Below are 14,025 nucleotides of genomic sequence, written 5' to 3' on the forward strand. Positions count from 1 at the left end.
AATCCTCTTGGCCATTTGGGCCCCTTGCCCTTCAATATCAATTTGATGGTTAGTTTTTCCATTTCTGTAATCTACCCCTTTTTTTAAAAGAGTTTTGCTAGGTATAGAACCCTTGGTTGGCAACTTTAGCATTTTATGTCATCCCATTGCCTTTTGGGTCCCATGGTTTCTGATGAGAAATTGGTACTTAATCTAATTGAGGCTCCTTTGTATGTGATGTATTGTTTCTCTCTTATGGCTTTCAGGATTCTGTCTTTTTCTTTGGCATTCGATAATTTGATTATAATGTTTCTTGTGGATCTCTTTGAGTTTTTCCTGTTTGAGGTTCATTGTGATTGTATCCTTCATTAAATTTGGGAATTTTCAACTATTATTTCTTGAATATTTATTCTGCCTCTTTATCTCTTTATTCTCCTTCTGTTATTCCCATATTGCATGTATTGGGTTGCCTGATGGTTTCCTACAGGTCTCTTAGGTCCTGTTCACTTTTCTTCATTGTTTGTGCTTTCTGCTCCTCAGATTGGATAATTTTAATTGTCACATCTTCATGTTTGCTGGTTCTTTCTTCTGCAGCTCCATTCTGCTGTTGAACCCCTCTGGGGAATTTTTTATTTTAGGTATTATGGTTTTCAGCTCCAGTATTTCTTTTTAGGCCCTTTTTATGATGTCTGTGTCTTTATTGAAATTTTCATCTTGTTCATCTATTGTTTACCTGATTCCTTTAGTTGTCTGTTTTACTTTCACTCTTTGAGCATCTTTAAGACATTTTGCCAAGTCTTCAGAATGTCCAAAGTTTGGTCTTCTTCACTGATGGTATTGGACACATTATTTTATTCCTTTAAATGGATCATTTCTTATTTCTTTGTATGCCTTGTAATTTTTTGATACACACTGAACATTTTGATATTTTAATGTGTTAACCCTGGAGTTTAGTAACTGAAGTGTGTTCCTTAAGATTCTATATACCTAGTATTATGACAGATTCCCTTGAATTGGAGGAGCTATCCAGAAAACTGGTGAAGAAAAAGAAAAATTACCATGAAAGTCTTTGCAGATTGGCTATGTGCAAGTGCTCTCTTTAAGAGTTTACCCAGCCTAAAATGAGCCTAAACTCATTTAGGAAAAAGCATAGTTTTTTTCTCTGATCTTTTCAGAGCATGCATGTTGTTCTGGGCATGTATATGTAGCCTTATGAATTCCCCTACTTACATGGAAACTCAAAATATCCCTCTTCCCCCAGGAAATTTACCATCTTTCCTCCTAGTTCTGGGCACTCTGTTGTATGTCTTAAAGCTGGTAATCCTTTACCTCAGGCAGCTGTAGGGGTTTTTTTCTTGTTTTTTGTTTTTTGTTTTTTGTTTTTGCCTTACAGCATTTTAGTTGCCCTGTGAGACACTTCTTCATGCAAGCAAATTCTGGGACATTCCTTCAGGCTGCTACCAGATACAGTAGTATAGGCATATATTCACCTCAGTATGTGCAAAGGGTTACCCTGCTCCCTCCAAAACCAGGATCAGGGGCCTACGCTGAGATCATGTTCTGGCTCCCCACCAAGCCAGGGGCTTGGATAAGGACCAGCGAATGTGCAGTGTGGTTTTCCTAAAAGTTTTGAGTTGCCTTTTCTTGATATGGCACTCACCCAGTTACTGCAAGCCTTTAAATGTTTTTCTGAGTCCCTAGATAGGTGGTCTTACCAGTTTTTATTTGTTGTTAAAAAATTCTGTAGGGGAGTAAAGAATGATATTGTCTGTATTTTAAAACTTCAACTTCTGTGTGAAACCAAAGGCAGAAATGTTTATTATGTCCAAAATTTTTAACTTTTATAGCACACTAGCTAACAACCTGTTTGGTCACTTTATTTAATAACATGGAACCTAGAATACAGAATGAGATCTTGTTATTCTGTAAAATGTAATACCCTGATACATTCCAGAGCAATTTGGGTAGAAAATGAAAAGTATTTGCACAGTCCCTTGAGGGACTGGAGAAAAATGTGAAACTATTAAATTTCCCCACCTGGGGAATTCCTGATATTCTCCCAAGCATTAGGAACTCCCAAGTGTAATAAGCCAAGCCCTCAATCTTGAGGCTTGCCCTTATGGAACTTATTTCTGTAATGGAAAAGCTAAGCTAACTTAAAATTAAGCCTAAGAGTCACCCCCACAGAACCTCCTGTTGCTCAAGAGCAACTTGTCTCCCAATGGTGTTAAGTCTCTATGGTAATGTAGGGCATGACTCTCAGGGATGAGCCTGACCCTGAAATGGGATTGACAATGCCTTCTTTACCAAAAAGAGGAAATCAAATGATGTAAAATAAAGTTTCAGTGACTAAGAGATTTCAAATAGAATTGAAAGGTCATTCTGGTAGTTACTCTTATGCCAGCTATTACAAATAGCCACAGTATCCAAGCCCCAACCAAAAGTATTCCTGAAAACCATAAAGGATACCCTGGACTCTATCCAAGACTCTATAAAAACTTACTTATTAAGTTTTTTTTTTCAGAAACTTAAAGCCTCCAGATTGTTCCTATGCCAGATAACCTCTGAAACCCAGAGGTTTCTCCAAGAACATCAACCAGTTTCATACTTCTACCCCATAATGTCAATACTCTTTCAGCATGAAGAAGTTAGAATGGTCATTGTCAAGATATCCCTGAAGACTGAGAGAATTATCAAATGCAAGGGAGGAGTTGTAACTGAGAAGTTAGGATTTAACAAGTGATTATGACTACTGAATCATTATATAGCTATTTCTTCTTAGTTTCTGGTGTATTAGAATAGCCAGAAGGAAATACCTGAAGTTGTTGAACTTTAACCCAGTAAGTAGCCTTGATCTTTGATACTGATTGCATAACTATATAGCTTTTATCTTATGACCATGTGATTGTAAAAACCTTGTGACTGATATCCCCTGTTCTGGTTTGCTAATGCTACCATTTGCAAAACACCAGAAATAGATTGGCTTTTATAAAGGAAGTTACAGTCTGAAGGCCATAAAGTGTCCAAAGTAAGGCATCAACAACAGGGTACCTTCACTGAAGAAAGGCCATTGGCATCCACAAAACCTCTGTTAGCTGGGAAGGTACATGGCATCTGCTGTTCCAGCTCCACTCTCAACTCCTGTGCATTCTTCAAAGTGTGTATCTTGGCTGCAGCACCTCCTTCTGTCTGTGAACACTTTTCTAGGACTCCAGTGATTCAGTTAAGACCCCCCCTGAATGGGTGGTATAATACCTCCATGGAAGTTATCCAATCAAAGATCTCACCCACAGTTTATTGAGTCACATCTCCATGGAAACAGTCAATGGATTCCAACCTAATTAACAGTAATACATTGCCCCCACAAAGATTGCATCAAAGAACATGGCATTTTGGGGGACATAATACATCCAAACTGGCACACCCCCTTTTTCCAATGTATGGTTAGATGAGTAACAAAATAAAGGCTTGCATGGAGAAAAATTCTGTAAGGGGACAGGATCTGGAGCATCTCTGTCCACCATCTTGTTCATGACATGCTTCTCTATGTCTTTTCTACTTCCTCTTTTTCTGCCTTCTCTGTTTTTGAGTCTTATATACAATTCCACTTTTTCTCCTCAGCATATCAATTATAGTTATTTTTAAAATTCCTTTAATGGTTGTTGTTCCAGTTTGCTAAAGCTGCCATTATGCAAAATACCAGAAATGGATTGGCTTTTATAAAGGGGATTTATTAAGTTACAGATTTACAGTTCTGAGGTCATAAAATTGTCTGAACTAAAGCACCAACAAGATGATTCCTTCATGGCAGAATGGCCAATGGCGTCCAGCACAATCTATCAGCTGGGAAGGCATGTGGCTGGCGTCTGCTGTTCCTTTGCTCCCAGGTTGTGTTTCAAAATGGCTTTCTCCAAAACGTCTGTGGGTGTCTCTTAGCTTCTTCAGCGCCTGTGCATCTAAGCACCAGGGTCCTCTCTTAGCTTCTTCAGAGCAAACTCTGGGCTAGCATCTCCAAATATCTCCAAGTGTCAGCATCAGTGTCAGTTCTTAACTTCTCTCCAAAATATCCCTCTCAGCTGCTCAGAGCTCCTTCTGTTTGCGAACTTTCTTATAGGACTCCAGTGTTTAAATTAAGATCCACCCTGAATGGGCAGTGTCCATATCTCCATGTAAATAATTTAATCAAGTGTTTTTCCACAGCTGTTTGAGTCACATCTCCATGGAAACAATCAAAAGATTCCAACCTAATCAACATGAATACATCTGCTCCCACAAGATTATATTAAGGGATATGGCTTTGGGGCAGGGGACATAATATATCCAAACTGGTACAGTTGTCCTAGAGTTTGCAATAGGCATTTACAACAAATCTAAGTCTCTACTTCCAGATAACACTGTACAGCTTCATGAGTAATGTAGGTACCTATAAGAAAGGACTCCCAATTCTTCCCTCCTTATTCCTATAACATTGCTGTCATTAATTTCACTTATCTCTGTGCTATATTCACCCAATGTATTATACTTTTGAACAAAGAGTTACCTATTAGTTCAATTAGAAATAAGAAAAGTGACTTTATTTTGCCTACACTTATTCCTTTTCTGATACTCTTCTTCTCTTTACATAATCTAAGTTTCTTCCTATGTCATTTCCTTCTCTCTGAAGAACTTTTCATAATTTAACAAGTTGTTAACAATTTAACAAGTTTCATAATTTAACTAGTGACAGATTTCCTAAGTTTTTCTTCTGAGAAACACCATTTTTCCTTCACTTTTGAAGGATAATTTAACAGGATATCAAATTCTAGGTTGATGACATTTTCTTTCAACACTTTAAATATTTCACTCCAGTCTCTTCTTGCTTGCATGGTTTCTGATAAGAAGTCTGATGTAAGTCTTATCTTTGTTCCTCTATTGATAAGATGCTCTTTACCTTGCTCCCTTCAAGATTTTCTCTGTCTATAGTTTTCTGCAGTTTGAATATAATATGCATAGAATAGATATTTTGGCATTTATCCTGTTTGGTGTCCTCTGATATTGCTGTAGTGTGCTGTCATTAATTTTGGAAAATTAACAGTAATTATGCTTTAAATATTTCTTCTCTTGTTTCTCTTTTTCTATTCCTTCTGGTATTCCTAATATGCATATGTTCTACCTTTTATAATTGTTCTATGGTTCTTGGATATATGTTCTGTCTGTTTCAGTCTTTCTTCTCTTTGCTTTTCAGTTTTGGGAGTTTCTATTGACATGTCTTCAAGATCACTGATCCTTTCCTGAGCCATGTCCATCTACTTATGAGCCCATAAAAGGCATTCTTTCATTGTGACAGTATTTTTTTATTTCTATCATTTCTTTTTTATTCTTTTTTAGAGCTTCAGTCTCTCTGCTTACATTACTCATCTGTTCTTGCATCTTGCCACACTTTCCATTAGAGCCCTTAACATAAGAATCATAGTTATTTTAAATTCCTTGATAATTTAAAAAAAATTGTGTTATGTCTGAATCCTGTTCTGCTTCTTTTTTGTGTGTCTTCAGACTGTGATTTTTTTTTAACTTTTAGAACACCCTCTAATTCTTTATTGAAAGCTGGATGTGATGTGTTGGTTAATAGGAACTGAGGTAATTAGGCTGTTAGTGTGAGGTCAGTGCTCATCTGACTAGGAGCTAGGCTGTGTTTAAAATTTAATGTAGCGGTAGCTACCAGCATCTTCAATTTACTTTCTTTGTTGTTTTTTTTTAAATTCCCTGTCATCTTTGAATTTCTCTTTTAATTCCTTCTCAAACAGAGCATGTGAGTTTTGACTCCCTCAGTTGTTGTCCACTGTTATTATACTGAAACAATGTTTATGTGGTAGTAAGGTGTTAGGAGGGGAGGTGTGCCAGTTTGAATGTATTATGTCCCCCCAAACGCCGTTATCTTTGATGTAATCTTGTGTGGGTAGACTATCAGTGTTAATTGGATTGTAATTCTTTGAGTGTTTCCATGGAGATGTGCCCCACCCAACTATAGGTGATAACTCTGATATTTCCATGAAGGCATGGCCCCACCCATTCAGGGTGGGCCTTGATTAGTGGAGCCATATAAATGGACTGACAAACAGAAGGAACTCAGTGCAGATGCAGCTGTGAGTGACGTATTGAAGAGGAGCTACAGCCAAGAGGGACACTTTGAAGAAAGCACAGAGCTGCAGATGAGAGACATTTTGAAGATGGCCATTGAAAGCAGACTCTTGCTCCGGAGAAGCTAAGAGAGGACAAACACCCCAAGTGCAACTAAGAGTCACGTTTTTGAGGAACTGCAGCCTAGAGAGGAACATCCTGGGAGAAAGCCATTCTGAAACCAGAGCTTTGGAACAGACGCCAGCCACGTGCCTTCCCAGCTAACACGGGTTTTTCGGACACCGTTGGCCATCCTCCAGTGAAGGTATCTAATTGCTGATGTGTTACCGTGGACACTTTATGGCCTTAAGACTGTAACTGTGTAATCAAATAGACCCCCTTTTATAAAAGCCAATCCCTCTCTGGTGTTTTGCATTCTGGCAGCATTAGCAAACTGGAACAGGAGGTATTCTACAATCTTATGATAGAATCTCAGTTTTTAGTTGGATTGAACCCCTCAGTTGTGAACTTCAGAAGTATTTCTTAGTGTTTTTTCCTCTCTTTGCTTGAAACAGGAAGGACAGGGGGAGCTGGGGTTAGTTATTTACCCAAATAAGGCTCTGGTAAAGTATTTTCTTCTGAAGGACAGGCTGTTATTTGGAAATCTTCTTGGCGTATTTTGAAATGTTTTTTTTTTCCCCTGGCTGTGTTTCAAGAGTTGTTTTTCCCTTCCACCTGCCTGAAATACCTGGGCATTTCCACTAATCTTTACCATGAGAAATTGGTGGGACTCACAAAGGCAAAACCCATGAAAGTGTGGAGGAAAGTGTGGATAGTGGATCCCAGGAGTTTGTAACTCTCAAGTTACTCTACCCTCAGCCTCCAGCAATTTGTAAGAACGGCCACTTAAATGTTCCTACCAGCTGCTGACTCCTGAAGCTTCTGCTTCAGGTAACCTGATCTGGATTGTGTTAGTTTGTGTTTGGCTATCTCTCTAGACAAGAATGGCACTTTGCACTGTGACATCAATTCTCTAATGGAGCTAAGAATAGCTGATGATTTTCAGGTGTGTCACCTTTTTTTTATTGTTGTCAGGACATGAGTGAAAACTTCCAAGGTAATTTAATGTTGGAAATGAAATCAGGAAATCAGGAGTTTTCTATACATCATTTCTGAATGCTGATGGCTCTTCTTTATTGTTAGCATCATTAACGTTTGGAAGACAAATATATAAATTGAGTATGGAACTGTGCTATTTAAAGTCACATTACAAAATTAGCATGTTTGATTTCTGCTTTTTAATGTCCAGTGTACTATGAAAACTGTATTACTGCCTGTTCTAGTTTGCTAATGCCACGGAATGCAAAACACCAGAGATGGATTGGCTTTTATAAAAAGGGGGTTTATTTGGCTACACAGTTACAGTCTTAAGGCCATAAAGTGTCCAAGGTAACACATCAGTAATCGGGTACCTTCACTGGAGGATGGCCAATGGCGTCTGGAAAACCTCTGTTAGCTGGGAAGGCACGTGGCTGGCATCTGCTCCAAAGTTCTGGTTTCAAAATGGCTTTCTCCCAGGACATTCCTCTCTAGCAAGCTTGCTCCTCTTCAAAACATCACTCACAGCTGCACTGAGTTCCTTCTCCCTGAGTCAGCAGGTTTATATGGCTCCACTGATCAAGGCCCACCCTGAATGGGTGGGGCCACGCCTCCATGGAAATATCCCATCAGTTATCATCTACAGTTGGGTGGGGCACATCTCCATGCAAACAACCTAATCCAAACGTTCCAACTTAATCCCCACTATTACGTCTGCCCCACAAGATTGCATCAAAGAATATGGCTTTTTCTGGGGGACATAATACATTCAAACTGGCACACTGCCTAAGAACACACAAAACAATATCAAGGTAATTTTGCATTTTGGGCACCCTTTTCCTTTTATACCAGAGGTGAAGAAACATCTACACACTAAATCATAGGGAAGAACTTTAACATCCTAAATTAACTGCTTTGATTGATTAAGAATAAAACCCCAAAAGTTGTGAATATCATTAACCACATTCATTATTCACAAGATCTGCTACAAGCCAGAATGTTCTGGACTTTGTTTTTGCCATTGAGGAGATCAACAAGGCCCTCAGCCCATTATCCAGTGTCACCCTTGGATCCGGTCTCTACAACATCTTTGACAACGATGAATACATGTGGCTCTCATGCAGGTTTCACACAGTACCTAAATACTTCTGTGAAAGGAGGAGCTGTTATGCAAAATAACAGAAATGGATTGGCTTTTATAAACAGGATTTATTTGGTTACAGATCTATGGTTCTAAAGTCATAAAAGTGACCAAACCAAGGCATCCACAAGATGATACCATCACTGAAGAAAGGCTGATGGCATTCAACACCTGTCAGCCAGGAAGGCACATGGCTGGCTTCTGCTGGCCCTTTGCTCTCTAGTTCTGGTTTCAAAATGTCTTTCTCCAAAATGTCTCTGGGCTTTTTCTCTCTTAGCTTCTTTCTCAGCTCTTCCTTGTTCTCCCAGGGCATTTCTTTCTAAGAATCTGAGGGTTCTCTCTTAGTTTCTTGGGGGCAAATTCTAGGCATCATCTCTTAGTTTAGCTCCTCCAAACATCTCTCTGTCTGCATCTCCAAGTGTCTCCAAGCATCTGGGTCTGTGTCAGCTCTTAGCTTCTCCTGGAGGCAAACTCTGGATTACATATCTGTTTCAGTTTGCTAATGCTGCCATTGTGCAAAACAAATGTCACTCTCAGTTGCTCTGAGGTCCTTCAGTCTGTGAACTCCTTTATAAGACTCCAGTGACCCAATTAACACCCACCCTGAATGGGCGGGATAACACCCATGGAAATTATCCAATCAAACATTTCACTCACAGTTGATTGAGTCACATCTCCATGGAAACAATCAAAGAATTCCAGTCTAATCAACACTAATACTCCTGCCCCCACAAGATTGCACCAAAGATAGTGGTATTTTGGGGGACATAATACATCCAAACTGGCACAATATCTTAGTGTTCTGGTTTGCTAATGCTGCCCTTTTGCAAAACACCAGAAATGGATTGGCTTTTGTAGAAGGGGTTTATTTGGTTACAAGGTTACAGTCTTAAGACCATAAAGTGTCCAAGGTAAGGCATCAAAAAAGGGTACCTTCACTGAAGGAAGGCCAGTGGCATCTGGAAAACCTCTGTTAGCTGGGAAGGCATGAGGCTGGCATCTGCTTTCTCCCAGGTTGTGTTTCAAAATGGCATTCTCCAAAGTGTTGCTCTTGGGGTGTTTTGTCCTCTCTTAGCTGCAGCTGCTCTTCAAAATATTACTCTGTTACCCTTCAAAATGTCACTCTTAGCTGTTCTCAGTTCCTTCTGTTTGTCAGCCTTCTATATAGCTCCAGTGATTTAGTTCAGACCCACCCTGAATGGGCAGGGTAACACCTCCATGGAAATTATCCAATCAAAGTCATCACCCACAGTTGGGTGAGGCATATCTCTATGGAAACATCCAATCAGAAGGTCACACCCTAATCAAAAGGATTAATCAACCCCTACCCCCCACAATATTGCATCAAAGAACATGGCTTTTTCTGGGGGACATAATAAATATATAAACCGGCACACTTAGCTTCTCTCCAAAATGTCTCTCAACTTATTTGGGGCATTCAGTCTTCTCTACTTTCTGTGTGAGCTCTCTTTAAAGGACTCCAGTGATCTAATTAAGACCCATTCTGAATGTTCAGGGTCCACACCTCCATGGAAATGATCTAATCAAAAGTCTCACAGTCAAATGAGTCACATCTCCATGGAAACAATCAAAAGGTTCCACCCAACAAGATTGGATGAAAAGTTCATGGTTCTTCTGGAATCCATGGAATCCATGTTTCAAACAGGTACATCAGGGCACAGGCTCTCCCCTCTCCAAACAGGGGGGTGGTGGCCAGGCTCTCCCCAATCCCTGGGGAATGTGCTCCATCCTCTTTGAAATTCAGGGCAAACATAAACTCTCCACATGCATGAGTGGGTCCACTCTCCTGGCCCGAGGAGTCTTAGCTCTAGACTTTGGTTTACATGGTTCTGCATTGAAGTGATTTTTTTCTCTGTGGCAGTGGTTCCACTTTTACAGATCTCACAAAAAAATTGTTGGCTTGGAATGCAGCATAGAGGTCCCACCTATCAGACAATAGGACTTTCCAAAAATCCTTTCTGGATAACTCCATCTCTAATCCTGTACTGAAATGGCTGACTTATTTTTCCATGTTCAGTTACATCTTCATGTGGGGCACTAGCCTCTGGGGTCTCATTTTCCAGAAGTCTAGAGTTTTCTAGACCATCAATTTCTGGTTTTGTTGTTCCCAAGGGTACAGTTATCAGCTTATCACTTTCCTCTTGCATTTTACTATAAGCTGCAAGGAGAAATCAGGCCACACCTTCCACTTTTAACTTGGAAATCTCTTCAGCTAAGAGCTGCTTCAGAACTAGCTGGAGCCAAGATTGGGAGGTGTTCTGGTGTGCTAATGCTGCCATTTTGCAAAACACCAGAAACAGATTGGGTTTTATAAAGGAGGTTTATTTGCTTACCAAGTTACAGTCTTAAGGCCATTAAGTGTCCAAGGTAAGGCATCAACGACAGGGTACCTTCACTGAAGGATGGCCATTGGTGTCCAAAAAACCTCTGTTAGCTCGCAGATGGAGCAAGCAACCATCTGCTTGCTCCCAGGTTGCATTTCAAAATGGCATTCTCCAAAATGTTGGCTTTCAATGGCCGTCTTCCAAAATGTCTGTCTCAGCTGCAGCTCTTCCAAAATGTCACTCTCAGTTGCTCTGAGGTCCTTCTGTCTGTGAACTCCTTTATATGACTCCAGTGATCCAATTAACACCCAGTCTGAATGGGCAGGGTAACTCCCCCATGGAAATTATCCAATCAAACATTTCACTCACAGTTAATTGAGTCACATCTCCATGGAAACAATCAAAGGATTCCAATCTAATCAACACTAATACATCTGCCCCCAACAAGATTGCATCAAAGAACATAGCTTTTTCTGGGGGACATAAAATATACAAGCTGGTATGGGAGACATCAGGACTTTCTCCATTGCTTAATCTGCTTCCCTTAGAGTAGTGTCTTGATTCTTCTCTCACTGCTGGACAGTTATTTCCATCTTACAGTTCAGCCACTGAAGAGATTGGCTGGACATTCTGAGGGGGCTTTTATTGGCCCAGCTCAGGTAAGGTTTCCAGCTCTGAACCACTGGGTTTGTCTGTGGAGCAAAGAACTTCATCATTTCCACACCCAGGTCAGATGGCATCCAATGTGAACACAGTTCCCCAATGCCATGGGTCAGTTAGTGGCACACAAACCAACCAGTACCTGCCACAACGTGTGATCATGGACCTGTTGGGGGACCCTGGGCAAGACTGAGTGTGAATGGACACAACTTTTCTAGAGAGCCACATGGCCGACTGTAGACTAACTGTGGAATAGACTATGTCAAGCCATACAACGGGAGACCATGAAGCCAGGCACAGTGACCGGCATCAAGGAGATCCTGGCTGGCATGTTACTGCAAGGCTGCACGTGGTCCAGGCAGTACTTAGGGCCTGCCGCCGGCTGTGCATGGGGCGCCCTGCAGCCCTAGATCCTTCTCCGGTGGGGGCGTCTTCCCGGGTCTGGAATGTCCCATCTCTCGCGGGGCTCCCAGATCCTGGGGTCACTCCCCGGCGGGGGGTTGGGGAGCCTGTGGTCCGACAGCCTCGGGGCCTCGCACGCCGCGCGACCCTCTCGTGCCGCAGGTGGTCCCCATCTGGCTCCAGCGGCGTCTTCGTCGCGCGCGCGCCGCGTCCACAAGCCCACTTGGTTCTCTGCGACGTTTTCCCATCAGCTTGGTTCGGCGCATCCGGCCTCCCGCCCGCCTCTCCGTTTCCCACGCAGTCTCCACTCGGTTTTCCGCACTCGCGCCGCCGCCGCAGGTCCTCCCTGGGTATCCGAGCCTCGGCTTTCCCGCTTCCTCTTCGTCTTTCCGTCATTTTGGTTTCTAGCGTCGTCACTTAGCTCCGCCCTCCTCTCCGCCTCCGGCCATCAATCTCCGATTAGGCTCGGCTCCCTCTTCATTCCCGGTCGCCTTTCGTCGTTGCCTGATAATCTCCGCCAGTTTCCCTCGGTTCTCGCCATTGTCCCCGCAGATTCAGGTCCGTTCTTTCCCTCACGCGCCAGACAGGGGTGCGCTCCCGCTCCCGGTGGACGCCTCGTTCCTCTCCCCGCTCCCTCAGTGCCGACCCACCCGAGCACGCTCCCTCAGTGCCGACCCACCCGAGCACTTCTCGTCCACCGGCTCTGCTAGATGGATTCCCGCCCGCCCGCCGTTCTCCGTCAGCAGCGTCGGCTCTTTCCGTCAGCCCGTTACTCTTCGTCTATCTCCGTTATTTTCCGTAACTTCCACTCAGCCCTCTTCGTCTCCCTCCGTCCCTTTCCTCTTGGGCAACCTCGGACGATTTCCGTCCAGTCTCGTCGCTTTCCGTCAGTCCTCGCCACTTGCCGTCCGTTTCCGCCCCCTCCGGCTGGGCGCGGCCCTTCTGCGTCAGCTGTCGTCCGTCGTCGTCACTGTCACCGGGCGGGGGCCGTGCTGGGTGTCCCGCTGTCCTTGCGCGAGGCTGAAGGCTGTCTTCCCCTCTGAGCGGCTTCTTTCTCCGGCTCTGCTGTCTGTCACTCTCTCTCCGTTTGGGCGTCCCGGGCTCCTGCCTGCACGTCCCGGTGCTCCTGGGAGCCTGTCCTGGTGAACGCGCAGTTCGGGGCAGGACGGGGGGTCCCGGGGGGTTCTCAGTGGCTCTTTCTCATTTGAGGGTGAGCACTGTGTCATGGGCTGGGAAGCCGTTTACGTCCCCCCTCTGTGAATTCACAGCATTCGCCCATTTTATATAGGAGGAAAAGTATGTTTTTATGATACCAAGGGTGAATGAATTTTCCCAGGTTGTCTTTTGACTTTGATCATAGTGCAATATTTGCTTGCAGGTTTTTTGTTTTGTTTTTTAATGCAGTTGTGTTTATCAATCTTGTCTTTATGGTGTCTAGATTTATGAAAATTTTATTCCTTGATTTCTTTTATAACTTTTATGCTTACCTTTTTTTTTTTTTTACATTTACATCTTAGTTTTTGGTGGACGGTGAGAGATATAGAGTAAATTTTTTCCTTATGTGGATATCTAGTTTTCTCACTACTCTTAATTCAAAAATCCCCCTTTCCCCAGCTATTTACAATATTCTCTTAATCTTATACTAAAATCATGTGTTTTTATGTCTGTATCTGGCTTGTTCCTTGTTTTGCTAATGTCTGTGGGTCCATGTATTAAGACCATGCCACAGCACATGATTTTTTACACTTTTAAGAACTTTGAAATCAGGATGCACCACCAAGTCATAGTTTAATTGGCATTGTTATTTTCTTCATTGTACGTAAACATATTGTGGTGGCCTGGAGTTATGTACCCTAGGAACAACACGTTCTTCATCGTAATCCATTCCTGTGTGAGCCCACTGTAAATAGAATCTTTTGAAGATGTTTAGTTCTGGTGTGGCCAACTGAATCGAGATTGGTCTTAATCCTCTTACCGGAGGGCTTACACAGAAGGGCAGAGAAAGACGCCACAGGGAGCGGCCAAAAGCTGGAAGACAGTGGAACCTGGAAGAGAAAGGAGAAGACGCTGCTGTGTGCACTGCCATGTGATGGAAAAGCCCAGGAGCTCCGAAGATTGCCAGTCAGTGGGAAATCCTGACCCCAGGAGGGAGAAAGCCTTCTTGCCTCTAGCTATGAGCTGGTAAGTTCCTCTTATACCAGCCCATTGAATGGTATTTTCAGCAGTGGTAAACAAAGACACCCGTAGTGCACCATACAGTCTTAGATTCATTGAAATGGTAATCATTGTGGCTTTATGTTTTAT

General features: G+C 42.5%; 1 protein-coding gene across 1 annotated transcript; it reads left to right on the plus strand.

The window, feature by feature from the left end:
* Positions 1–11,603: 11,603 nt before the first annotated feature.
* On the plus strand, positions 11,604–14,025 carry LOC119530945. The gene is made up of 4 exons (XM_037831603.1): positions 11,604–11,646; positions 11,843–12,060; positions 12,274–12,863; positions 13,702–14,025. Exons 1-4 carry the CDS (start codon positions 11,604–11,606, stop codon positions 13,904–13,906), a joined length of 1,056 nt encoding a protein of 351 aa, XP_037687531.1. The 3' UTR covers positions 13,907–14,025.

The sequence above is a fragment of the Choloepus didactylus genome, chromosome 4, assembly GCF_015220235.1.
Source record: "Choloepus didactylus isolate mChoDid1 chromosome 4, mChoDid1.pri, whole genome shotgun sequence".
Taxonomy (NCBI): domain Eukaryota; kingdom Metazoa; phylum Chordata; class Mammalia; order Pilosa; family Megalonychidae; genus Choloepus; species Choloepus didactylus.